We start from the raw sequence: 24,781 nt of genomic DNA, 5'->3' as shown, positions 1-24,781 counted from the left end.
GACATCCTGGGCTGGGCTCTCAGGTCCTGAATCTCAACCGGAGAAAGGTGTAATCGTCCTGTGGTAACTGACACGTATTCCCGCTGCTTTGAGGCCTGGGAGAGCAGGGCTTGAAGAAACCTCGTGCCTGCCTTTTGTTGGGGTCTAGCTCTCTTCTCCCTCCTCACCAAGCTAGAGAACAGCTCTTTCAGCTTCTTTCATTCCCATTCCATCTGCTACTACCATACCCCTGGTCCACATGCATTTCAGGAGGGTCTGTGCCGAATGTGGGGTGAGAAGTATTTTCCTGGTCAAAGCCACGGCCGCTGTGTGAGGCACGACGTGTGTGGCAGTTGCTACTTGCTGAGTGTCTGTTTCTGGTCATCTCTTTTGCACTGTGGAACCAGAGCTGGACTGTGGGCCATCTGTTGCTGGAAAGGTTTCCTTCCCGGGCCTCACTCTGCTGGTACTTTCGTTTTCCTCCAGCTCCCTTGTGCAGCAGGTCCATGAAGCCCACATGGCCACGTGAAACCCTGAAACCAGGTGTGGCTTCCTGCCTTACCTCAATGGAATTCCAGACCCCACACCTCTGAATCGGCCTGAGCATCCGAATTATTTAAAGTTACCTGGTGCTTCTGTTGAACCACCCGGGTTGGGATCCAGTCGAAAGAAAACAGCCAGGGATAAGGAACACTACTTGTCACGTTGGCCTGATCATTTGGTGACTGTGGGTAAGTTAAGCCCTTGTGTTTCAAAATCTTGGTGAAATGGGAATTAAAGTAATAATCCTTGGAAGCTTGTGAGGAATTGTCGGCTCTGGAATAGTGGTGTTGGGCTTTGGCAAGCAAGGGACTAAGACTTGCAGAGTGTCACTGGCAGGAGCTGAGGGTGGGTAGTTCTCCCCGATCTGGCCGCGTGGTTTGCCCAGAGGCGAGGAGTTCTTTCACAGTTCCAGGCTTTGAGGTGCATGCCCAGAGACCCTTTCCAGCCTGGAGGGTTTCCTGAGTCGCATAACATTTGCACAGACATTTAGTAAGTTTAAGCAGTGCTTCCACACCCACTGTCCACAGACGATAGTACCACGCAGTGGCAGGTGCAGCTGTTCCTACGTTACCTTATTTACATCTGAGGAAACTGAATTCCCAAATTCCTTGACTCCCCAGACTCCTCAGAACCACAGCCTTTCCTGGGGTAGGAGAGACAGGTTATCTTGTACGGCGGACACATGGGGGTGAAGGAGAAATGATCGACCAGCCTGCTGCTGCTGCTGCTGCTGCTGGTTTTTGTCTTTAAACCTTTTCTCTCCAGTTCTTGCCCTGGTGTAGCAACTAATTGAAGGGTTACTTTTGATTGGTTATGTAATGTGTAGTGTGGCCTCCCTTTTCCTAGGAGTTGGAAGGGCCCACCTCCTCTAGTTTCCACCCAAGGAGAGTAGACCTGCGGCCCCAACACTTCCAGACTCATCCTGGTATGCCTTTCCCCTCTGTTTCTTCCCTCCTGAGCAAATGCATGAAAACAAAATTGTTCCAGGCAGGGACCAGCCAGATGAGAGAGCCTGGTAGGGTGTAGATGTAGCCCCACTTAGGAGAATGGGAACTAAATGTGTTTCTGAGGGGATTCTGCCTCCTGCCCCATCCCTCCTCAGTTCCTCTGCCCCCGAGGCCTCACACAGCTGTGGAGAGAAGAGTGGCGTCTCTACACTTAAATTTAAATTCTGGGAGGTTGTCTTTCCCATGACCAAGCCCTTTCTTGTTGGGACTTAGAGGAAGTGCACATCCCCAGAGAGCTGTTCCTTCAGCCGACCTGAGGTGGCCCATCTCCACCACCTGCCAAGCCTCAGCAGTGGGTCCTCTAACCCACTTGGCAAACACTGAAGACTATTTGGGCCAGTTGGCTTGGGCCTTGGTATGATCACCTCTTGTCACCGTTGCCCTCCACAGTAGCAGTCAAGAGGTCAGATCCTGGTAGATGGGGATGACAGGGCTTTTAAACTCTTCGTGTTCAGGGCTCCAAGAAGTGCCACCTGCATCCAAAAGTCCAACACAAATTAGTCATGGGCCTAAATGAGGCTGGGACCTGCTGAGAGCCTGAAAGAAACAGGGCAGCAGGAAATGAGGTAACCCCCCAGCCCCCGTAAGCTGGGCCCTGATCCTCCTGGAAGTCCACGATGACATTTACCTCTATGTCAATTCTAAGCAGTGTCCACAGTGAGCCTGTTGGACTCATGACAGACTGGCTCCAGCACTGACCCAGCCCTCATTTGTACATGAGCAATCCACAGGCTCTCTGTGTATTAGCCCGTGTCGCTGAAGTCTATCCACAGGTCCTTTACTTGGTATCTTAGGTGGACATGAGTGTGTACGTTATAATGTTGCCTTTGGGTAAAGGTGTACAATCCATGTTATTCACAGATTCTGGTTACCTCTGTTGAAAGGTCTTTATTTGGTATCCTTTAAATTGGACTTAAATGAACCCGTAAGTAACAAAATAGCCTCTGTTGGATGGTCTACAGTCTAAGATGTTCATGGATTGAGCAGACTGCTTCTTCTCTTCCCAGGTGCCATGCCTCACCACCATGCCACTGAAAGTGAGGGAGCCGTGTTGTGCTAAACTACACTGCTAGCTAAGACTTGATGGGGATTGGCTGGGATGAGGAGGGGTAAATGCCCTACCTCTTCTTTCAAGTCCAGGCTTTACTCTCAGCCAAATGAGAGGGTAGGGAGAGGAAGGGTACAGGTGAAAAGTAAGGCTGTGGAGTCTAAAGCTGTTTCTGTGCAAGTCTGGTTGCAACTGTTCGGAAGGGGCCCAGAGCTGGAGGGAGCAGGGACGATGAGTGGAATCAGAGGTGTTTTCCAAGGCTGTGGCTTTAGCCACCATTGATTCCGCAGTGAAATTGTGGGCGATGGTGCTGAGAAGGGACTTCAGATCCCTGTTGCTGTGGTTTCCTGAAATAACCTTCCCTCCTAGGGGAATACTCATCCTTCTCCTCTGTTTCCGGGGGACTGCTGGGGACCTGTTAGGGACTGGGATAGGAGGCGCAGGTGCTGGCCTGCGGGGCTCAAGCAGGCTGTGTGAGGGAGAAGGGCTCATTTACAGCCAGTGGGAAAGATCTCCCAGGGTAGGATCAACAAGAGTGGAGCGGCTTCAGCAGGCTGAGGGTGACAGTCTGGGACCTCAGGAGTCACCCTGACTTCAGGGGCCTTAAGGGTTCCTGTTGGCTAGTTTCGGGCTCCCCACACCTCTGGTCAGGTTTTTTTCTGGAACCACCGAGGCTGACACTAGTGGGTGGCCAGGCTCCAGGCCTGGCTCCCAGGGGAAAGGAGACAAGGCTTCCATGTGGTTTCTGCCCAGCCCGTGTAACCGGAGCTGGGAGCCTTTATTCATTTCAGGAAAAAATTGAGCACAGCAATGAGAGGGGTGTAAAAGTGAGAGGGGAGAGAACAATACTGACACGGGAAGAGCAGGAAGGACAAAGTCTGGTCCCACAGGCAGCCCAACACAAAGCTTAAGGGAGGGGAATCTCCCATCACCAGGCCCCTGAGGCCAAGCACACCAGAGAAAGGGGAACTTGGGACCCAGGAACACCAGGATGTGGCACGGAGGTCAACACTGTTGAGCGTGCAGCTAGCACCACAGCAGCCCTGTGCGGCCTGGGGCAGGACCCCTCCAGCCCCACACTCCAGAGGCCCTCCCACCCTTCAGCTGGTTTCTCAGCAGGAACAAGTAGAGACTGCAGCACAGGGTGCTCTGGCACAAAGAATGCAGTCAGTGTGCCAGCCCAGCTTTGCGCCTTCCCGTACTTCGAGGCCAGAGGGTGGGCCTGGGGATGTTACATCAAAGCCAAAAAGCTACTCAGGCAGGGGACCCAGGGTGCACACAGATACATGGGCCTCTGGGCACGCTGCTGACCAGAACTGGACCCTAGCTCGGAGCCAGGAGGTCAAGTCCAAGATGGAAGGAATGGGGCGTGTGCTGGCAGACAGGGTCAGAAATCAGACACAGCCAACCTCTGGGCCCCTTCTGCTCCTTGGAACCCTGGCCCTAGGCTTCATGGTACCTGGGCTGGGGGGCTGCTACCCTCCCCACTTGGCCACACCCAGGAAGGATGGGGTCTGGCATGATGGGTGAGGGGAACAGGACTGTGTTGAGGCCATGGGAGGGAGAGGACTGGCAGTTAAGGTGGGCAGGAAGGTGCTCTAAACACTGTTTCCCAGTGTTCTGAGCTGGCACTGAGCACAAGGAGCCGGGCTTTGGGGAGCGGTCATCGCCACCCCGACCCACCTTCATTAAGCAGCTTTCTCTGACCTCACCTTGGGCCCTCCTCAGCCAGCAGCTCCCACCCCTAGGGGCAGAGGAGCCCCCACTGGGTGATGGAAGGCAGTCCTGAGTCAGGAGCCAGACCCCTATTCCTCACAGGAAGTAGATGAGGTGAAACCAAGGATGGTGACTAAGGCCCCAAAGTCCCTGCCTCTGCCTCCCCAGAAACTGCAGTCAGGCCAGCCCCAGGGAGCAGAGCCTGTGTAAACATGCTCAGGAGGGGAGGAGGGGTTGCTACATATGAGAAAATGTTAAAAATAAATTAAAAAGCACCGCTGTATCCTGTGGTGGCCTCCACAGGCCCAAGGTCTCAGCGAGGAAGGGGGCTCCTGGGGGTTATCAGCTCAGGGTGATCAGCTCCCTCTTGCGGGCAGCAACAGGGGTGGGCCTCATTTCACTCTGTCTCCCCAGAGGGCTCTGGGGAAGGAGCCTGTGGATTGAGCAACTCCCCCCCCCCCCCCCAATCTCCCTGACCCTAATCCCCTCTCCCCTCTCCTCTCGAGCCCTGGGGTCCACAGGTCCTGAGTCCCTCCCCTGTTGCTAAGTGGCTTGCAGGAGGCACCCACACATAGACCTAGAAAAGGCCTCATTCATTTTCGGCTGCACGCCTCCCAGAGTGAGCCATCCCTGCCTCTGATGTGGAAACATTGGGACCACCACCCCACTCCCTAAAAACAGGGATGGGATGGGATGGTGAGTCAGGGGTCATGACGGCCCTTGAATTGGTCTGGCTGGGGACTACAGTCCAGGGGCAGGTTAGGTCCCTCCCCAGGGCCCAGTGACCCCTGAATAACCCAAGGGACTGCCCAGCTGGCCCTCCTGCTGGGCCTGGCTCTGGGCCAAAAGCTGCTGGTGTGGAGAGCTGCCAGCCCCTGGGGCTTCCCCGACAGCACTCGCATCAGCAAAGGCATCCTGTCTCCCTCCCTCCCTCTTTCTCTGCTTCTCAGGCCCCATCCATCTCCCTGGCAGGCTGGGAACTGTGCCATCTCTACTCCACCCCCACTGGTGACCCTGGTGGGTCTCTGGTCGGCAAGGAGCGTGAAGAGGACAAACCTGGGCCAGTTGCCCTCCCCGGGAGAAGCTTCAGCGGCGAGGACGCTGCCCTGGCCCAGCTTGCTCTGGGAAGCCTCAAACTATTCTGAAAGCATCTCACTGGACTTCTCCCCAGCGCAAACTCTACCTCAGAGATTACAAACTGGCATTCTCTTTCATGTTGGGTTTTTACATTTTCTGAACTGATTGCCAACATTTAAAAATCAGGATATTTCACATAAAAAATTCAGAGTTCTGGCTTCTGGAAAAAAGACAATCTGCTAATGCAGGGCCCACATTCTGAGAATAGCTGAGCAATATAGTTGCTGCTTGAAAGGGATATGCCCTCTCTCATTTGCCACAGTGCCCACCCAGCCCTGCTGCCCTTTTAATCCCCCGTCTGGCCCCGTGGGCATCTGAGGTTCTGGTCCTCCCTTTTCCAGGGTCTAGCCCCTGGCTGAACCCCAGCCATTTCAGTGCAATGAAACCTTGATGGTCCTCTCATCCTGCTACCCCTTCCATAACCTGAACCCTCTCTACAGCTTTCTGACAAGTAGCCATCCAGACTTTGCTTGGATACTTCCAGCAACAGAGAACTCACTATTCCCCAAGCAGCCCGATTCTAAACTCTCCCCCACATCCTTTTCTCACTTACGCTCCTCATTTCTCAGTCTTTACTCCTCTGTGGTGTCAGCCGCACGCTTGCCCTACCACGTCCTTGTTGTTTGAGCCTCCAGAACCTTCCCCCAACCCTGCCAACTTCCTTCCACCTCTCACTTGCCTGCCAGGTATCTCACACTTGCCAGGAAGACTGTGTAGTCTCCAGCTATTCAGATTCTTCCCTGACAAGCCACATGCAACAAATCTGATCATCACTGGTACCCTCAAACCTAGACAGGTTGCTAAGTGAGGGGAGACAGGCACGAGGCACAAGCATCCTGATCTGGTCTTTGTTTTCACAGCAAGGACTGAGGTAATAGAAAGGGGGGAGTAGCAGTGCCTCTCACCCCCACCCTTGGGGACAGGACTGCCAGGGGATAGCCCCGGGCCCAAGTGTCTTACTCTGTCCCCAGCCATGCTTCCTGGACCCACTGGGTCTGCTCAGTCCCTACAGTCATGCTGAGCCCAGGGCAACTCTGGGCCTTTGGCAAGGCTCAGCCCCTCTGCAGGGAGCCCCCCTGGGCTTCAGCAACAGGCAGAGCTGGGCTAAGTAAGGAGACTAGGTAGGAGCTGGGCCTGGGATTTCCTCCCCCAGTGGTCTCTCCTGGGCTCTCCTGCAGCCCACACAGCACTGTCCATGGGCCACAAGCGCACAGGGCTGTCCTGGGCCATGGACTCTGCTCTTGGGGCAGATGTGGCCTTGTGCCAAGCTCCTGATATTGGCCACACAGACCTTTCCCAGGATGATTTCTACCCTGCTTCCCGTTCCCTGGCTCAAGATTCTGCCAGGGCAGACAGAACTGGAGGAACACCTCCGTCCCTCCCCCTTCCCCACCCCCATCCTGCCACAGGCTTAGGGGGCTGGGAAATTTCCCACAGGTAGGATGGACTCCAATCCCAGAGGGACACCAGCAGAGCCAGCAACCCCCTCCTTGCTCAGCCTTGTGGCACTTAGATGTCCTAAGCACTGGCCTTCCAGCCACCGGCAGATCCATTAGTTTTGTTTTCCCCAAATCCCTTAAACTTCAGTTACTGGGTTAAAAACTCCAAAGAAAATACTAACTGCTTCTTGGCCCAAAGTTCGGGGGCTTGGCCCAGCGGGAGGGGCAGCAGCTTGGGTGGCTGAGCTGGGACAGGCTCTTCCTGCTGCCTCCCACCCTGCCCGGTCACCAGCCCCTCCCTCCCCACGAATGAGGCTGGTTCTGGCAGATGGATCCCAGCCAGAAGTGGTGAGGCTGGGCACTGCCACGTGCCTCACACCCGAATCTGGTACCCGTTGAGGTCCGGCATGGCTTTGGGCTCAGAAGGCTTCTTCTCACCCGATGGCCTGCAGGGAAAAGAGAATGGAGAAAGGGTGAGGGGCTTGGCAGGGAGGTGGGGGAGGAGGGAACAAGCAGTGGCTGCTCCTGGTCACTCCCCCTCCCTTCTTCAAGGTGCCCCAAATGCAGCAGTAAAGTCCACGTGGAAGTGTGTTTCTGGAACCCTGTCCTGCCTGTGCTGTCCTGAGTGTGGTCCCTCCACTCTCTTGCAGGCTCTTGCTCTTTGCTGGAGGTCCCCTAGTCCGCGGTTGGCTGTAACAGCTGAACTGTGTGCCTCTCTGCGTGGGGAGTCTGTTCTCTACAAAAGCTGCCTAGGTCCAAGCGGATGACACTGCATATCAGAGGCCTGCTTGTGCCCCTTAATCATCCCCGAGCTGTGGCTCCTGAATGACAATGACACTAAATCAAGAGCCAGACCCACATGTAGGGGACACACCAGAGGAGGCGGCCTGGTATTTTAATGGGATGTTTCTCGCAGGGGCAAAGTCACCGTCAACGTGGCCTGCTAGCCGCAATCTGGTGTTAACCTCTCCCAACCACTGGGAGAGTTCCCTGTCTGACAGGGGCCCACCCCTCCCACACGAGCTATCTTAGACCCTCTGTGTGGGTCCTCTTGCTCTGGCAAGAGCATGGAGTAGCCAGTGGGCCAGTGAGTGGCATTTTCTCCGGGGAAACGGGACAGCACTTCTACCAGGAGGTAGCAACACAAACGCCTAAACCCACCAAACCTGCATCGCCTGCCTCTGGCAGAGGCCAAAAAAGGAAGGGCGGGAAAAGGGTGAGAAAACGTGGGGATTTAGAAGATGAGAGGGAAAAGCCTTCTTCAGGCTCCCCCAGGTCCCTCACCAGCATCCCCCCACCCCCCCAGGCACAACCCCATCCCTCACCGCCTTTCGCTGCGGCTGTTCCTGCGGTGGGGGCTGGACTGGCCCCTCTGTGGGGAGGAAACGTCCTTCTTCCGGTCCTTGGTGGGGGAGGGAGGGCCAGTCCCTTTGCCAATCTTGGTGTGGAGGAAGAAACAAAGTCTCTCACTTAAGGCTTCCCTAGAGCCCCTCCTGCCTTGTCCAAGCCAAAAGCCCTGAGACTGCCCTGTCTGCAGGGTCATCCCGAACCTGTTTCCCAGGAACTAAAGCTGCCGGGCAGAGCTTCCTCTGCAGGACAGCCTGCACTTACTGGCAAGTCACCGAGCTTTGTGCTGTTGTAAGAAGCCCTCAGGAGAAGGGCCATTTACCCATGCCAGACAAACGTGACAGCTGGGGAAGCAGCCTATGTCCGAGCTCTGGGCGGGATCTACCAGCCCCAAGGGGAACATTGGCTATCTCAAGACGAGCAAAAGCTCAGACTGGCGGCTATGTACACTAAAGGAAAAAATGAGAAAAGCGACAGAATCCCCTTTTACACAGCATGGTCAGCTTGACCGGAATTCTCAAAACACAGCGTGGGGGTGCTAGAGGGGGACAAATAACTTGGGGAGTCCTGAGCGCCAAATAGATTGGGAATCACAGTGCTAAAGAATAGGGAACTCTTGGCTCCAACTCTAGGTCCAGCCCGCTTTGAAGCCCAGGACTACTCCAGAAGCAGAAGCCAGGGTGCTGGGCAACTGGTGATATGCAGGGGAGGGCCAGCCCCCGAGAGCCAAGCAAGGTCACCGCAGCTGGCTTCTACCCTGGGGAAAGGTGTGGTCACCGCACAAGGTCAGGCCTGAGGCCTGGCAAGGCGGGGCCAGCTGAGCTCTGACACGCCCTGCCGGGGCACCTGTGACATGCCTGCATTCCCTATTTCTAGACTGAGCTCCTGTCCCACCTCCTCACCACCTGTAAGGAAGCTACTGGGCAACATGCACTTCGGTTTCGTGCCCTGAAAACAGAGCTCCCACCTGCCACCAGCCGGCCTCCTGGGTTCAATAGTGAACAAGCAATGGGGAGGGGCTGAACCCAGGAGAGCCCAGGCAGGCTCCAGGGGAGGTACCCTGGTCCAGGGGGACCCAAAAAGAGACCACCATCTGTTCACTGTAAGGTTGGGTGGGGGCAAGCTTCTCAGCAGCTTGGCCCACCTGCTGGGGTACTACCCCCCCCACCCCCGTTCATTGCAGGTAGGAAAGAGGGAGAAGGAACAAGCATCCTCATCATCTTCCCATGGCATGACTTCTTCCTCTTTCTGACTTCCTCCCAGTCCTTTATTGAATGTGGGGGTTGGGTACTCAAGAGTCAGGACACAAGACTGATGGAGGCTGCTTGCACCTGGCCCTACTTTCCCTCCCGACAGCCCATGGCTTCCCAACCAACGGCTCCATGGAGGGTCTTACCCCTGCCCTTCTCCCCAGGTTCTGGACTTGCCCTCTGCCCACAGCCAGCTCACCCGCTGCCTCCTTCCAGGGCCTTCCCTGGCCCAGTGTCAACAACAAAGCGCCGGTTCACCCCTATCACGCCCTGGAGCCTCACGCCACCTCTGCTGGGGTGGGGGCCGAGGTGAGGGGATTGGTGGCATTCCCTGGAGAAGCGGCGGCGGCCCTTCCACTCCCACAGCCGGTCAGAGGGTGGGCGCCGGCACTGACCTTGAGCCGCATGTCGCGGGCGTGGCGCTCCAGCTCCTTGCGGAAGTCCTCGCGGCCCAGCCTGTCCACGTCCAGCACGGAGTGCTTCCACTCGATCTGCTCCACGCTGTGCGGGTCGTGGGACACGCACTGGCCCAGCTTCACCTTCTTGAGCACGTGCCAGCAGCGGCCGTAGGCAGCTTCGTAGTCCAGCACGAGCTCACTGAGCGTGCGGAAGGCCGGGGGCTTGTACATCAGGTCCTCGCGCCGGCTCATGCCCAGCGCCCCATAGCGGCCGCCGAAGTTCACCCCCAGCACGATGTGGCGGAAGTAGTTCCCTGAGAAGTAGGTCTTGAAGCTGATGGGGAAGCGCTCCAGGGTGGGCATGCTGTTGGTGAGGTAACTGCGCCCGCCAGCCCGGCTAAGGAAACAGCGGCAAGAGGCGCGGGGTCGGAGTACCCCGCGGGGCCCCTCCACCCTGGCTCCTGGGGGACACCCCGTGTCTGGCCCGAATCCACAGCCCGCCCCCGCCCTCTGCACCCCGCCTGGAGCCGAGCATGCAGTAGGTGCCCAATAAAGTCACCGGCTGGGCAAGGCGCCCAGCGATTAGTGGCCGCTGTCATGATGTCAAGCGGGGCTCACAAAGTATGAATAGCTAACTCCAGACTGCAGGGCTCTCCAGGGTCCCCGTGGCCGAAGGAGGAACGAGAGGGGCCCCCCACCCGCACCCTCCTTCCACCAGTCACACACATTTCCCCTCGCCCGCCCCTACATTCGCTCTCAGACACACTCCCGTTTTCTCTGTCACACATACATCCCTCCAGACGCAGACACTTCTCTTTCCCTCGCTGCCCCCACGCCCTGCCAAAGGACACACATGCCTACCCACCAAAACTCCCGTCGGCCTGGCCTAGGAGGCCGGCACCGCCCGGACCAGCTGCCCACTCCGACCTCGTACCCCGCCTACCCTGCCCATGCAGTCGCTCCATCCACCTGGATTTCCCACTGAGCACCTTCTGCACCAGCTCCTCCCTTCCACCGCAGGGCTGTTCCCCGTGTGCCTTGGCCTGCTCCTGTCACACCTCAGGCTTAGCTGTCATGGCTGACCTCCCCTTCTAATCCAAGTCAGCTCTCCTGTTTCTTTTCTCCGCCCCCCCCCCCCCCACTCGGTAATGATTTTGCTTCTTTGTTTGCTTGCTTGCGTTTGTCTCCCCTGCCGGAATGCAAACTTCTGAGAGCTGAGACCTTGTGTGACCATGTTCCCTGATGCCTGTCTGGGGACCAGCACGGAGCCAGGCACCTAACAGTTACTCAATAAACTCTTCTTGAACACACGAGAAGATGAACGGATAAAAGCTTGGAGCAGATACCCCGAACAGACACTGTGCCAAGGGTCCTATTCGCAGTGACTTGTTCAGTTGTCCTAACAACTTTGTGAGACAGACACTACCGTCGTGCCCTTTTGCAGAGGGGGCTCCAAGGCTCAGACACGTTAAGGAATGAGCTTGGGGTCACATGGTGGGAAGCTGCGGAGCTAGGGTTCACGTCCAGGTCAGCCTGACCCTAAAGTCTATGCTGTCAGTCACTACCGTGCTTCCTGAGCCCAACTCCTTGCAAGTGTCTGAGGACACATAGATGAACAAGGCACAACAGGCTCAGGGAGCAGCGAGGAAGAGACACGGGAACAAACTCAGTATAGCGTCCACCGTGTGCACAACAAACGAGGAGACAGTGGCAGTTCTGTGGGGATGCTGAGGGGCTCCAGTCCAGATGGGAGCTGCTCTTGTCATCTTCCTGTCCAAGAGCCACGAGGTAACCTCTGAGAGGCCTCTGGGACCACATAATCCTGCCTGGACCGGCTTTCCGTGAGCACTGTGGGGAGGAAGCCGTCTCTCTCTGTCTCTGTCTCCACTTTGGTGTGCGTGGCCCCTGAAGAAGAGGATGTGGGAGCATGACGGAGGCACTGGCAGTGGCCTGAATCAGTTCTCAGGCACATCCCGACAAAGAACCCTTCAGACAGGGCAAAGCTTGTCAGGAGTGAGCTCCTGGGGCCTCTGCGGGAGGGGACTGAGGAGGCGGGCCTGTAGTTCCTTTGTACAATTTAAGGTAGGTATGTCCATGAGGGGTGGGGGGAGTGCCTCCCTCAGATGACAATCCTCCTCAGGGGAGCTGTGTTCCTGGCCTGACCACCGTGTTCTCCTCCTCGATCTGTCCCAGGGAGTGGACCCCTTGTTCTGTTAGGCAGCTCCCCTGCTGCCCTTTCTGTAGCACTAAGCCAGGCACCTACATCAGGGCCCGGGGACGGTGGGGAGGCAGACAGAATGTTTAAGAGCGGGTAGGTGTCCATAGGGGGAGATGGGAGGGGTGGGCAGAGGCGAATCAACATAAGCCTTGAACTGGTAAGACTGAGTGATTGGGCACATGGGATTCACTATATTGTTCTGTTTGTACAAGCTTAAATTTTTCTGTAAAAAAACAAAACAAAAGGCTAGAGCTGAGGCATGGACTCCTAGAACACAGAACTGGCCACGAACACCAGTCTCCCTCCTGCTCTGATCAGGGGTTTGTCTGTCCCACCTAGATACCCGATGACCCAGCTACAGGCCTCAGTTCTGCCCTTTGGATGGGGGTGACCAAGAAACTTTTTTTTTTAAAGCCAGTTCTATTTCAAAGACCCCATCTAACATCTCTACAAATCAACATGTCCTGCAAATGCCAACATTTGGGCATTCAAACGGCTTCTCCCAGACTGTCTGGTTCTCAGAAATGGCACAAGAGCCTTTGTGAGACAGTGTGCTTTGATTTGGGGTTCAGAGAACACAGTAATGGTGTCCAGAGGACTCAGAAAAGAGCTGCCCGGTGGGCCTGGAAAGTTAGCAACTGAGTCGTTGGGGACTGAGCTCCCCCTCGAGCTCCTTCACTTTGGGACCAAGTTCATGACTGCTGGGAGGGCTCTGAAGCTCATCCAGCCCTCCTCTTCCAGAAAAGGAAGCTGAGGCTCAGAAGGGCTAAGCCCACCTGCCCCTAGTCTCCAAGGGCCAAGGAAGGATACATTCCCAGGATCACGGCTTCCAGGCATTTGATTGGCAGAGCCTCTTTGGTCATCTCCTTGGCCAGGTCCATCAGCCTGCGGGGAGGGAGGCAGAACACTGAGGACAGATTCTCCAGTCTGGTAGGGGGTGGTCAGAAGGAGGAAGCAAGTCTAGAAGTGCGACAGGACCGACAGCTCCCTCCCTTCCAGCTCGGGCCCAGCACCTGCCCACCCCTCCAAGTCTGTCCTGAGCCTAAAAGGGGAGAAAAGAGGCAGCCCCTGAAAATAAAGAAGGAGTCCCCTTCCTTCTCTCCTCCCCTCCCCTCCTTTCACTTCCTTCTCCCACCCCAGACTCCGGCTCCAAAGACTTCTGGGAGAGGGGAGCATGAATGGGGGTTGTGCCTTGGTAGGCAGATCGTTGACACCCACCAGGCTGGGAGCCTTCTATGAAGACGGTGTTGCAGGGGCCGGTGGGAAAGCATACCAAGGATGCTGGGAACGTTGGCATTGCTCTTGTCCCTTCCGGAGCACAGTGAACACCCCTGACTCAACAATGGCTTCTCCAAAGAGCTTGTAATTGATTACAACTGCTCCCCCACAGCTGGCCAGCTGCCCAGGTCAGAGACACAGGATCTCAGGCAGTTAACTGCCCAGTGACTCCCTGGTCTGCTCCTGAACTTGCAATTCAGGCCACTTCAAGACAGCCTATCCCTGAGGCTGTTTCCTTCCTCCTCGCCAAATGCTGCTCTCAGGCCTGGGAATGCAGCCCGGCCACTGGCTTTGCTCAGGAGGGGGTTGGATTCCTACATCCCACCATCCCACCGAGGCTGGAGCTGGGCTCCCAGCACACGGCAACCACGGGACAAGAGCAAAGCTTCTGTGTTAGGGAGGCTGGATTCTACCCAGGGGTTTGGAGAGGGGGTAACGAAACAGTTTAGCAAACAAACCATTTTAAGTAGTTTTCGTAAGAAAGCAAACATGGACAGACTATATGTGAAGATGTAAAATTCAAGTTAATTTCTGAAACACAGGATTTTAAGCCTGCACGCAGCTTTCGACTGAGCCCCCAGACCCAGCTATGGCAATCGCTCTTCACTCTGCTCTGCCCTTAGGGCTTCTCTGGGGTGAAACCAGCTAGAGGTCTGCATGGGGTGAAGGAAGGGCAACAGAGAGATGCAAGCTTCTCTCCCAGGGGTCCCTGCTTCTCAGACCCTGGGCCTTGTACTAAATGATTAGGATGGAGTCCAGCAAGGCAAGTGGGGCAACATACAGGTGCCCTGCAACGGGGAGGATGCAGGCAGTTGCAGAGAAAGGAGAGAACGGGAGGGCTGGCTCTCTCCTGCCAGGCTCAATTCTTATTAAAGAAAAAAAAAAAAAAAAAAAAAAAGAAGGCTCACGTACGGACATCTACCTGGGACCACCCTCTGTCATCACCAAGGAAAACTGGGGGGGCTGCCCATCACCCCACGTAGCTCAGCACAGATGTTGGGGTTTCCATCAAGGAGGCCCTGGATATTCATCTCGGCCAGAGGGTCCCCCTGTACGACAACCTTAGAGCCCCACAGTGGTACTTGCCCCTACTGGCTGGCTCCCTTGGGAAGTGTCCCTCCCTGCCTCATAAGCTTCTGCCCAGAGGCTCTCCCCAGGTGCTCCAGCCTACCTGGGGGCACTATTAGCCTGGATGCAGAGGGACAGGGTGTTCCCCAAACTTACCCTGTCAGAGGTCTGCTCTTCTTAATTTCAAAGAACTGTGTCCCTGTGTGATTGTACCTGCAGGTGCCAGTTAAGGGCTTCCTAGCTTGTTCTGGAAGAGCTGTGCCCTTCTGTCTCCACCCATCCCCAAGTTCTGGGGCCCAGCACTCCTGGGGTGCAGGCTGGGTAAGAACCCCACAAAGTGCTTCCACAAGGTACCTTGGAGGATGCTGAAGACTGGAACATCTGAGAGCAGAGGAGAGCACCTGAGGGGAGACTGAGCAGTGGACAGCCCTCTGCAGCACACTCCCATTTTCCAACCAGCCGAGAAGCAGCGTGAACAGAGACCGGGCTGGAGCAGGGGACCAACGCAACCAAAGTGCTGGGCGGTGCTCCTGAGCCAAAGGCATCCCCTCTTTGGGCCACAGCTTCCCCACTGGGAAATGGAAGGACCGGACCCAATTTCCATTAACGAGCTTGTCTTTTCTCCTGCTCAGGACCCATGCCTGGTCCTTCCATCCCTGTCACATGTGCAGCTTGAAGGGCCTAGGGAGAGGACTCAGGACACACAGCTCTGAGCAGGCACAGGGGGATGGAAAGGCCCAGAGCAGGGACCCCGGGGAACCAGGCTCAGAGGGGCCAGGTCTTTCCATGCTAGGCAGCCAGCCTCCTACCAGGGGAGAGAAAGGCAAAGGACTAGGAGAATGTTCCAAGATGTGGAAGTTACCTCCTGGAGTGTCAAATCCTTGTTCTCCTCCATCTGCCCCCCACTTATTGCTCATGAAACAGCTTTTAAACAGCCCCGTGGGAGCTGCTCCTTTCTCCTACTGGGTCTGGATGGACAGCAGAGGAGGGTCTGTGCTGGCGGCCCGAGACACGGCCATCCCACCAGCGGGTCGCTCAGAAGACATTGCCCTGTCATGCAGAGGAGGTGGAGTGGGGGTGGGGGGTGGGTAGGGAGGCCCAAGTGGGTCTGGCATTCATCAGATAAAACCCTCCAGCAGTCAGGCTGCGCTGGCACCACGAGATGGACACAGAGGTCACCTGTGAGTGGCACTCTTGGGAGCTATGGGATCCGGCTGCTCTGCTGATGCCTCTCCAGCCCTGTCTGAAAAAAGCCCCACTTGGGTGTTTGGACCAGCATGCCAGCCAGATGGTGGCCATGACCCTGAACCAGGGAGGATACTGCAGCTCCCTGATGTAGCGCTGCACAGCTTCCAGGCGCTCAGGGACGGGCGTGGAGGGCTGGAACGTAGGCACACTCGGTATGGGAATCTAGGGACCAAGAAAGAGTGCTGGTCATTACAGGGAGGCTCACCCCGGAGCTTCCAGCCACCCGACACCCAGGATTAGCCCCCAGAGAAGCCACCACCCAAAGATGGCCTCCCCCTTCCTTCCTATCCCGAGCCTCTGTCCTTGGCAACTCCTGCCAGAGACTCCGGTCAGGCCCCCACCATGGCCATTTCTCTCCTTCCTGGCACTTGACGGCATTCCTCATTTGGAGCTTCTGTCGAGGTTTGAATTTTATGCTTCTGTAATAATTTTAGAAAAACATAGGTTGCCTCACCAGCTGTTTTGAATTGTAACAACTTCAAGTTGTTAACAATTTGAATTCAGCAACTTCAAGGCTTAACAAGAATGTCAATATTGGGGTTAAGTTCATTTGCATTCGGGATTTGCTCTGGTTCAAGTGCTGGATCAAAACTAATTTACCTGGTGTCCCCTTCCCTCCCTGCCCTGCCTGGGCTGGGGTGCCCCTCCCGTGGGGGGGGGGTGAGTGCGCCCCAGGATCACAGCACATGGGAAGGCACAGGCCCTCCAGCTGCGAACTGGGCTGCTGAGGTGGTCAGCGCTGCCCGGCGGGAGGGACGTTTTGGGACAGGTCTTGCCATGGATCTGCTTGCCATGGCCTGGCTGCTTTGGCCATGTTCCCCCTTCCACATCCTGTTTCCTGCCAGCTCCACGTCTGCAAGCAACATGAGCAACCAGGTAACTGGGCTCGCCTCCTCACCAGAAGAGACTTTCCAGTGCCTGGCCCAGGAAGTGGGGAGATGGGGGGGGTGGGGTGCCAGGCAGGCACCTCCTGATGGCCAGAACCCGTGGGCTGCCCGGCTGCCAGGACTCAGGTCAGGAGCCGCAGACCCGCAGCCAGGCAGTCTCCAGGAAAGAGGCACTGCACAGCTGTGTGCCCCAGGCCACTGGCCCCCTTCTCAGGCCCGGGGAGCCTGCAGTTTGGCCACATCAAGCCAGTGAGGCTGAGGTGGCCCAGACAGGCACCAGCTGGGGGCCCTCTGGGGCTACAGAACTCCTCCAGGCGGAAGCAGCAGACTTCCAGGAATAAGGCCCACCTGTGGGGGCTCCCCGTTGGCCACCAGGATATCCTGCTGGGAGGTGGCCTCAGGCTCCTCACAGAGAGGTCTCTCTTGCTCCCCCTGAGGCCTCCGCCCAGCCACCCCCTCAGTTCACATGGAGCCCACCCGGCAGGCTGGGGACGCTGAGGGTGTCAGTCTGCATGGATAGGGGTTATGTGCGAGGGAAAGGGCAAAGCAGGCGCCCTGTGTGAACTTGGGGCAGGGCTGGGGTGGGGGAGGTTCTCCCTGCAGTGAGAAGCTGAGCCCACAGGGCACAGCCTTTAAAACGACGGGGCTACAATGTCTGGGGCCCTCATGTGGAGGGAGGCGACACACCAGTGACCACAGCACACTCATGTCTGGGGTGCCGCTGATGACTGGGACACAGGACAAGCTATGACAGACCCCTACTGGCTCTAAAGGGTAAAGATGCAGGAGGGAAGGCCCGGCTGGGCGTGTCCGGAGCACAGTTCTGCATGAACTTCCTGTCCCTTCCTTGCCGGTCCCCTTCTTCCTGTCTGGGCAGTCCCGAGCAGCTGACCCCTCTCTCTGGAGGAAGCTATTTCCCCTTTTCACATTACACTGCTGCCCAAACCGATGCCACCGCTTACAGTCGCCAGGGGGATAAAAGCCCCAGGACGGGGCGGCGGTGGGGGGGGCTCTCCCTCTTCCTGACCACTCTGCCAGATGAGCTCCAGAACTCTCTGAGGGCCTAGCCCAGCCTCCCCCCGTGTCAGCATATGGGTTAGTGGGGAGGTGGAAGAGGAACTGGAAAAATTCCTTCACACTGTGCTGTGAACAGCATGGCGCCTGACCTCCTCAGGTGGAAGGTCCCTGAGAGGCAAACAGGTCATCCCCTTCTCAAGTGAGGCCTTCTGGGGACTTGCAGGAGCTCTGGATAGAGACGGAAAATACGCCCTCCCTTGGGACACTCCAAACAAGGAGGGAGCTACGTTCACCAGAGCCGGCCCTGGGTCAGGGTATCACCGGCCATCCTGACAGAGAACCTAGGGACTTGTCACTCTGGGACAAGGAAATGACTCCAAGAGAGGCAAAGAAAAAGACGTGGGATTCACAAGCAGGGCCTCAAAGGCTGCCACCACTGAGGCATAGCTGGAAGGAGCCGTCTGGCCAGCTGCATGACTCACGTTAACTTGTGTGCATCAGTGCAAGACCCCATCCTTCTGAATGTTCTTGCACACACTCATTCGCTCAAAACGAATAAGCAGGATTCTGTACATCCAAAACGGCCAGGTCCGCTTTAGGACTGGGAGCCCGGATTTGCCCCCCCACCCCCGGCCCCCACCTACAAACCGGGAGCCAGGAGGGGTCAAGGGGTGGGGTTAAGTGGGCTACGTGGCAGTGAGTGAGATCTACTACCCAGATCTCTCCGGGGACAACTCCTTCCCCACTACCAAGGCCAAGGATTATCCCTAAAGTCCTGGATTCTATAAGACAGTCTTTCTGGTGGAGGCCGTGTCAGCCCTGCGCAATGAGAATGCTTGGGGGAGGTGCAACAGCCCGCAGATGGATGTGGGGGCAAGAGGCAGGACAGCCTGGAGGTCGATAGAGCCGGCTCTGGAACCAGACCATCACTATCCAAATCCCAGCTCTGCCATCCGCTGTCTGGCATCTAGTTCCTTAACATCCCTCTGTGCCTCAGACGCCTCGTTTGTGAAATGGGCAGCATAAGACAAACAATTTCATAGCATAAATGAGATGCTATGTGCTGAGGCCTTAGAACAGGGGCTGGCGCGCAGCGAAGGCTCAATTCCTGCTCGGTGTCGTTACAGTGTGTGCCAAAGCGATTGGTCAGCACAGGCCGAGGCCGCCGGCAGGGTTACCTTTCTGGAGGAGGTGTCCAAATTCCCATTCTGCAGCAGCTCCGTGGCCAGAGCCACAGTCAGAAGACCTTCAGCAGCTGGGTCTGGGATGAGTGGCCACTGAGCTTTTAAAGGTGGTGACAGCTTGGAACATCAAGGAGAGATTCTTTTTTTTTTTTTTTTTTTTTTTTTTTTAATTTTTTTTTTCAACGTTTATTTATTTTTGGGACAGAGAGAGACAGAGCATGAACGGGCGAGGGGCAGAGAGAGAGGGAGACACAGAAATGGAAACAGGCTCCAGGCTCTGAGCCATCAGCCCAGAGCCTGACGCGGGGCTCGAACTCACGGACCGCGAGATCGTGACCTGGCTGAAGTCGGACGCTTAACCGACTACGCCACCCAGGCGCCCCCCAAGGAGAGATTCTTATGAAAGAACACAAACTATTCCTGGACCTGAGATCCTTTTAGAAATGGCTGTCCTTCAACAAACTGTATCATCCTCTTAAAGGATGTTCCCCTAAAGCACCTGTGGGGTGACCGCTGCACCCTCAGTCCTTGCTCCATTGGCTGGGTACACATGACATGCTCACCTGTTTCACGTGCCTGGCTTCATCAACTCCTCCCCAAGTCCCTCAGACATCGGTATTGCTATTATCCCCATTTTACAGCCGAGGAAACTGAGGCACAAGGAGGTCACATGCCTTCCTCACAAAAACAGCTATGCGAGAACTAGGATTTGAATGTGTTGGATTTTTCTGCCAAGCTCTTTTTATCACACGACACTGCAGGGCTCCCAGACTGAACTGCCCGCAGGGGCAGGGGCAGGGGCAAGCAGCACACAGGGGGAGGCAGGCGGCGAGGCGGTGGTGGGGACTGTGGCCAATTGGAGGAGGGGGGACCCCTCCTCAGCTCCAGCTGCCAGCTGCTATGTGGGATCATAGATTCTGTTCCCAGATCTTCTCATTTTCTGAAAAGATGCCCAAAATCTGGATCTTTATGTGAAATCTCCCAATTATACATTTTGGCTCGAGTGATCTTTTAAAACATGACGCTCTCCCAACAAAACAGCTCTTGGGCCCACCATGATGTGACCTTTGCGGAGAATGCCAAGGGCATGGCCACACGGGGAGGGGCCAACCTAGTGGTCGTCCTCTCTGCCGCTGACACTCTGGGATCCAGCCACCGGTGCCTCCCAGACTCCACTTTTCTACTCTGGGCTGAGGTCCAAAAGGAACCTCGTACAGACATGTAGGTCCTCTGCCTGTGACATCAGTCCCGTGGTTTGAGGGCCAGTTTAGAATTTTTCCAGTCTGCTCTCAAGACTTCCACTCCCACCACACTCCTGTCAGTCTTGGCATCTCCAAACCGCCCCCCCCCCCCCACCCAGATACTGGCTTCATTCCTTCATGGGTGTCTTTCCTATATGTGATGGCTAAAGATGACAAGAGGACATTACAGACCGGTGGCTCATGAATCCGTTGAGTTATTTTAGTCTTCAGGAGTGGTAACAGTTTTGCAGGGAACCCTTCACACTCTTGCACAGCCTGATTTAAATATAAGCAAGGTGGCGGGAGAGCTGTCTGCTAATCACCAGCTTGCTGCTGTGGGAGAGGCGTGTGGCTCTGGCCCTAGGGCTACAGACGCCGAGTGAAGTCTAGCCTCCCGGCTTCCTGAGGAAAGATTTGAAAAAAGAGGGAATGGACACCCAGTAACAACTACTGGCTTGAGACTTTACCGTTGGTGAAATGCTTTAACGCATAGTCTCTCATTTAACTTTGACCACAATCCCCTCCATTGTACAGATGAGAAAACTGGCTCCAATGGGCTGAGGGCCTGCTTGAGTTCACACAGACAGGTGGGCGATCAAAACCAACATCCATATTCTTTGGCACGGTGCTTCCTTTCCAGGAATTTATCCCAAGGAAATAACCAAGGATGGACCCCCAAATTTATGTTTTAGAATTTTCACCGCAGTGTTCATCTTAAGAATAAAATATTAGACACCATGTCCAATCATGGGGGACTAGCTCAATAAATTTCAAGTTTATACATAGGACAATTACATAGCCATCTTATTCCCTTGGAAATACTGGGCTGTTGTTCAGCCTTCAACCTCTGAATTCTCTTTTCCAAGAAGACAATTTCTGGTGGCCCTGCCGATAATTTGGTAGAAATGAAACAAAACAGGCCATCTCCATGTCTACTCCACATTAACTGCCACTCTCCCGAGCCCCCTTACTTTCCAACTGAGCCGGCACGACTAAGCGCTGGGCTCTGACCTTTGCCCAAAGGGCTTTTCTTTGGACATTTCAGGTCTCTGCACCTGAGAGTGTTTCTTTAGTCTTAACCGTAATATTATAAAACCAAAAATCGTGCGCCTGAAAGTCTCAAGCACTCTTTCATTCGGCAAACACACGCAAGTGCCTGTGTTGTGCCAGCCACACAGAAAGCCCTGGAAAGACAAAGATGAATGAGACACAGCCTCAGTCTTCATGGGTGATGCAACTGAAGGGCAGCCATCATGGAGCCAGCCCTCCACCGAAAGGTTATCTCACTTCACTCGTTTCCACAGACCTTTTTCTAACTGCCCTGAATCTAGCGTCCAGCAGAGCAGAGGGCATGGAACTTCAAAACCTGAGGCTGAGTCCTGGCTCTGCCACTTACCAGCTGTGGGATCCTGAGTTTTCAGTTTTTCCGTCTGTAAAATGGGGCCCCAAACCACACTTGTTTCACAAGGCTGTTGGAGAACTCAGTGGGATAGGGCATGAAAATATTTTCTCAACATCTGAAGCCCTGTGTCCTCCTAGTCATTTATTACGTGCCTGCCCACAGTTCACCGGCTTAGCATATAAGATGTAAAGCCACATTAGTGTACTTGTTACTCTGCTGCCCTGCCCACAAAACATGGGTATTTAAAAAGGGATGGAAGAGGCGCCTGGGTGGCTCAGTCGGTTAAGTGTCTGACTCTGGATTTTGGCTCAGGTCACGATCTCACAGTTTGTGAGATCGAGCCCTGTGTCATCTCTGCACTGACAGCATGGAGGCTGCTTGGGAGTCTCTCTCTCCCTCTCTCTATGCCCGGCCCCCCTTGCTCATGCTCTCTCAATAAATAACTACTTTTTAAAAGTAAAAAAAAAAAAAAAAAAAAAAAAAAAAAGGGATGGAAGAAAGCCTCCTGGAAACAGGGCATGTGGATCTCACAGAACCTCAAAGGCAGTTGAGAGAAAGTTCTTCTGGACAGGCACAACCTATTTGTATTTTTAAAGTGCTACTATGCCAGTGGTCCCCTACCCCACCAAGGAAAAGTGTGATTTGGCTCTCTCAGCCCCAAGATCGCTAAAACCTGATATACCACTCCCCCCAACACACGTACACAATGCTTACCTTGGGCAGGTCTGTGGCCCCTCGGATCCGCTGGGCCACCTTCTCTCCATCGGGGTGGATCTTGGCCACGTGCTTCCACATCCTTTCCCAGGTGGCTTCGTCCACAGGCAGCCCACCCCGGTTGACAAAGAAGGGGACGCCTCCGTCTCGCAGGTCCTCTTCCCCTTCCTCCTCTGGCTCATCATCTCTCTGGGCTGAGGCGCCTTCACTGGTCTCCAGGCGTCTGACCCCAGAGGGGGCTGCAGCGGCAGTGGGGGCAGCACCGCTGCTGCCACCCCCGACCACCTTCTTCCCCCCTGGCATCCCCGAATCCTTGATGGGGGTAGGAGTATGTATCAGGAGGCAGGAAAAAATAGGTGGCTCACAGGAGGCCTCCCACACACCAGCTGCAGAGATAACACATGGCCAAACAGAGGGCAAGGCGCCTTTAAGAAACCAGGGCGTGGCTCCTGTACAATAAAATACTACTCAATAAGAAAAAAAAAAATCAGTGCCTCAACGTGAAGTAGGGGGTAGAGAGGTGGCGGTCCGGGGTCAGCCTTAAAGGCTTTGTTCTTTTTGTAAAACGGGATAAAGAGAACACACCCCAACTTGGCAGCCATCACAAAGCTCCCCCATTTGACAGCGAGAACAATGACGGGCAGCAGTCTGGGCTTGCAGAGTAAAGTCGGAGGGAAACTGAGGCCAGACAGCTCACACCTGCGGCCACAGAGGGTCAAGGCACCGGGTCCAGGCCAACCGGGTGCCCCAAGTCGTAGTTTTGGAGAACAATTTCGTCTCCAAAATCTCGCACGCTCACAGCAGCGCGCGCTCCGGGGGGTACCGAGAGGACTTCGCGCCGCATCAGCTCGGAGCCGGGACCCCCGGACAAGAGGGTGACGAGGGGGCGCGATTTCTCTGACGCGACGAGCCTGGGAGCCAAGACTCACAGCTGGCTGGGCGCGGGGAGAGGGCACACGCCGACGCGCTCATTCCACGCCCGCGGCCAACTCCCCGCACAAAGTGGGCTTTGTCTCGGCCCCCGTCCCCTCGCCCCCGGGAAGCAGCAGCTCAACTCCCAGAAGGGGGAAGGGCGCGGCGGGGGGCGCCAAGGCCCAGCCGGTCCCGAGCCGGGCGCGTCTCAGCGGGCGGACAGTGGGCACCCGGCGCCGCGCAGCGCCAGCCGAGCCATCACGGGGCGCGGGTCCCGCTCCGGGGCCGGGGGCTCAGCGGGGCCGACTCGGGCGGCGCGCAGGGGCCAGGCTGAGGTCACCGAGCGGCGGGCTCCGGCCGCGCGGTCGCAGCCTCCGGGTGGCTGCGGCATGGGCGGTGGCGCGGCCGGGCCGGGCGAAGGATGCTCCGCGGCGGTCCTCTCGCGCTCCGGCTGCCCGGGCTGAGTGGGAGGAGAAAGGACCGCCGAACGGGGAGGGAGAGCTCGGAGGCTCGCGCGGCCACAGCCCGCGGAGGGAGCTGGAGGCGAGTGACAAAGCCTCGGCAAGCGCGGGCTGCGCTAGTCCCGCCGAGCGGGAGGTCCACGCTGAGCTGCTCCGCGAGGCTCAGGCCGCCGCCTCCGCCGCCCCAGGGCCCAGCTGCCGCCAGCCGCGCGCGTCCCCTGCCCGCCCGCCGCCCACCCGGCTCGACTCCGGCCCGCGCCGCGCATGCGCTCCGTCCCCCCCTTAAAGGGCCAGTGCGTTCCCGGCGGGCCCTCCGCCTTCCGCCGCCAGCCCTGCGTCCTAAGTTATCTCTAGGATGCAGGGTGTCGTCCACGCCGCTCTCACCTCTCTCTCAGGGCGCGGCGAAGCCGGAGACGAGCTGCGGAGGAAGCTCACAACGTGCCACACGGAGCTCAAACTGCGTGGAGATTCCGGCCTCGGGAGGCCCGCGGTCGGGAATTTCCGAAAGGAAGCACCTCGCAGGGGCCCTCAGGGGGTAGAAGTGAGAGTTCTGGCCTGGAGGACCGGGTCTCATTTCCTGCGGGACATCCTACAGGTCGCTTCCCTCCGTGGGCCTCAGTTTCCCCATCTGGCAGCCGCGCTCGTCACACCGGGTGAGCGCAGAGCCCTGGCGTGCGGGTTCCTTAACGGAGGCCATCTGGGGGTTAGTGTCACGACTTCTGGAAGCGAAAGGGTTAAAAGCCACCCTGTTGCACCCCAAGACCTGCATCAGTGGGAGCGGGGTGCGCGGGGTTCGCCCCCTCGTCGACCTTCCCGGACCTGGCGATGGGCGCCCCTGCGCCCCCCTGCAGGGGGGTTGCTGCGCCCGGGGTCTTGGGACGGCGACCCATGCATGGAGTGAGTTGACAGTCGGTAGGGTCCTGCCGGCCCAGAGGAAGGGGACACCACAGCCCATTGCTGTGTGCGGGCCCAGGACGGTGGAGACCCAAGACACGCTTCTCCCCCCACCTCCCCCCCCCCCCCCGGCACCCCCCAACAGAGCAGCAGCGTGGAAAGGAAAAGGCGCAAAGGGGGAGCAGAAGGAAAGAATTCACTGAAAGACAGCCATGTGCGCTTTAAGACTTCTCTCCTGTCTCCCACCAGGAGTTAGTATGAATGGCAAAGCAGCTTCCTGGGCCCTGGCCCGCTTGCCCGCGGATTCAGATTGCTTAGGTCTCCGAGTCTGCTGCATTTCTCACCGTGCCCCTTTCCGCCAAGCTGAAGTTTCCACACCTGGGCTGGGACAGA

General features: G+C 56.6%; 2 protein-coding genes across 3 annotated transcripts in view; one reads left to right on the top strand and one right to left on the bottom strand.

The window, feature by feature from the left end:
• Positions 1-5,472, top strand: part of ANGEL1 (angel homolog 1) — a 44,450-nt gene extending 38,978 nt beyond the window's left edge. Inside the window, exons 11-12 of one of the 2 annotated variants that reach the window (XR_007153434.1) lie at positions 466-710; positions 5,244-5,472. Coding sequence is in view for 1 of the 2 variants with exons in the window: in XM_047864689.1 (XP_047720645.1) it covers positions 466-572 (107 nt within the window). In the remaining variant the exon portion in view is untranslated. Of the gene's footprint in view, positions 1-465; positions 775-5,243 lie in introns of those variants that run through there. The other variant, XM_047864689.1, reaches the window with a different exon arrangement.
• On the bottom strand, positions 3,315-23,984 carry VASH1 (vasohibin 1). The gene is made up of 8 exons (XM_047864706.1): positions 23,879-23,984; positions 22,122-22,507; positions 15,750-15,838; positions 14,585-14,641; positions 12,893-12,967; positions 9,862-10,243; positions 8,195-8,307; positions 3,315-7,315 (listed from the first exon to the last, which is right to left on the bottom strand). The coding sequence occupies exons 2-8, from the start codon at positions 22,422-22,424 to the stop codon at positions 7,243-7,245; spliced, it is 1,092 nt and encodes a 363-aa protein (XP_047720662.1). The 5' UTR covers positions 22,425-22,507; positions 23,879-23,984; the 3' UTR covers positions 3,315-7,242.
• Positions 23,985-24,781: the final 797 nt, after the last annotated feature.

The sequence above is a fragment of the Prionailurus viverrinus genome, chromosome B3, assembly GCF_022837055.1.
Source record: "Prionailurus viverrinus isolate Anna chromosome B3, UM_Priviv_1.0, whole genome shotgun sequence".
In the NCBI taxonomy this organism is placed as follows: domain Eukaryota; kingdom Metazoa; phylum Chordata; class Mammalia; order Carnivora; family Felidae; genus Prionailurus; species Prionailurus viverrinus.
The sequence above is the reverse complement of the archived record's forward strand: the minus strand, read 5'-3'. Positions and strand labels throughout refer to the sequence as shown.

Coding starts and splice junctions, on each gene's coding strand:
- VASH1 (XM_047864706.1), bottom strand. CDS start 22,424: ATGCCAGGGGGGAAGAAGGTGGTCGGGGGTGGCAGCAGCGGTGCTGCC. Junction 12,968..14,584: donor AAGAGCAGACCTCTGACAGG/GTAAGTTTGGGG, acceptor CCCTCCCCGCAG/GCTGATGGACCTGGCCAAGG. Junction 10,244..12,892: donor GAAGCCGTGATCCTGGGAAT/GTATCCTTCCTT, acceptor TGGCGGGCGCAG/TTACCTCACCAACAGCATGC.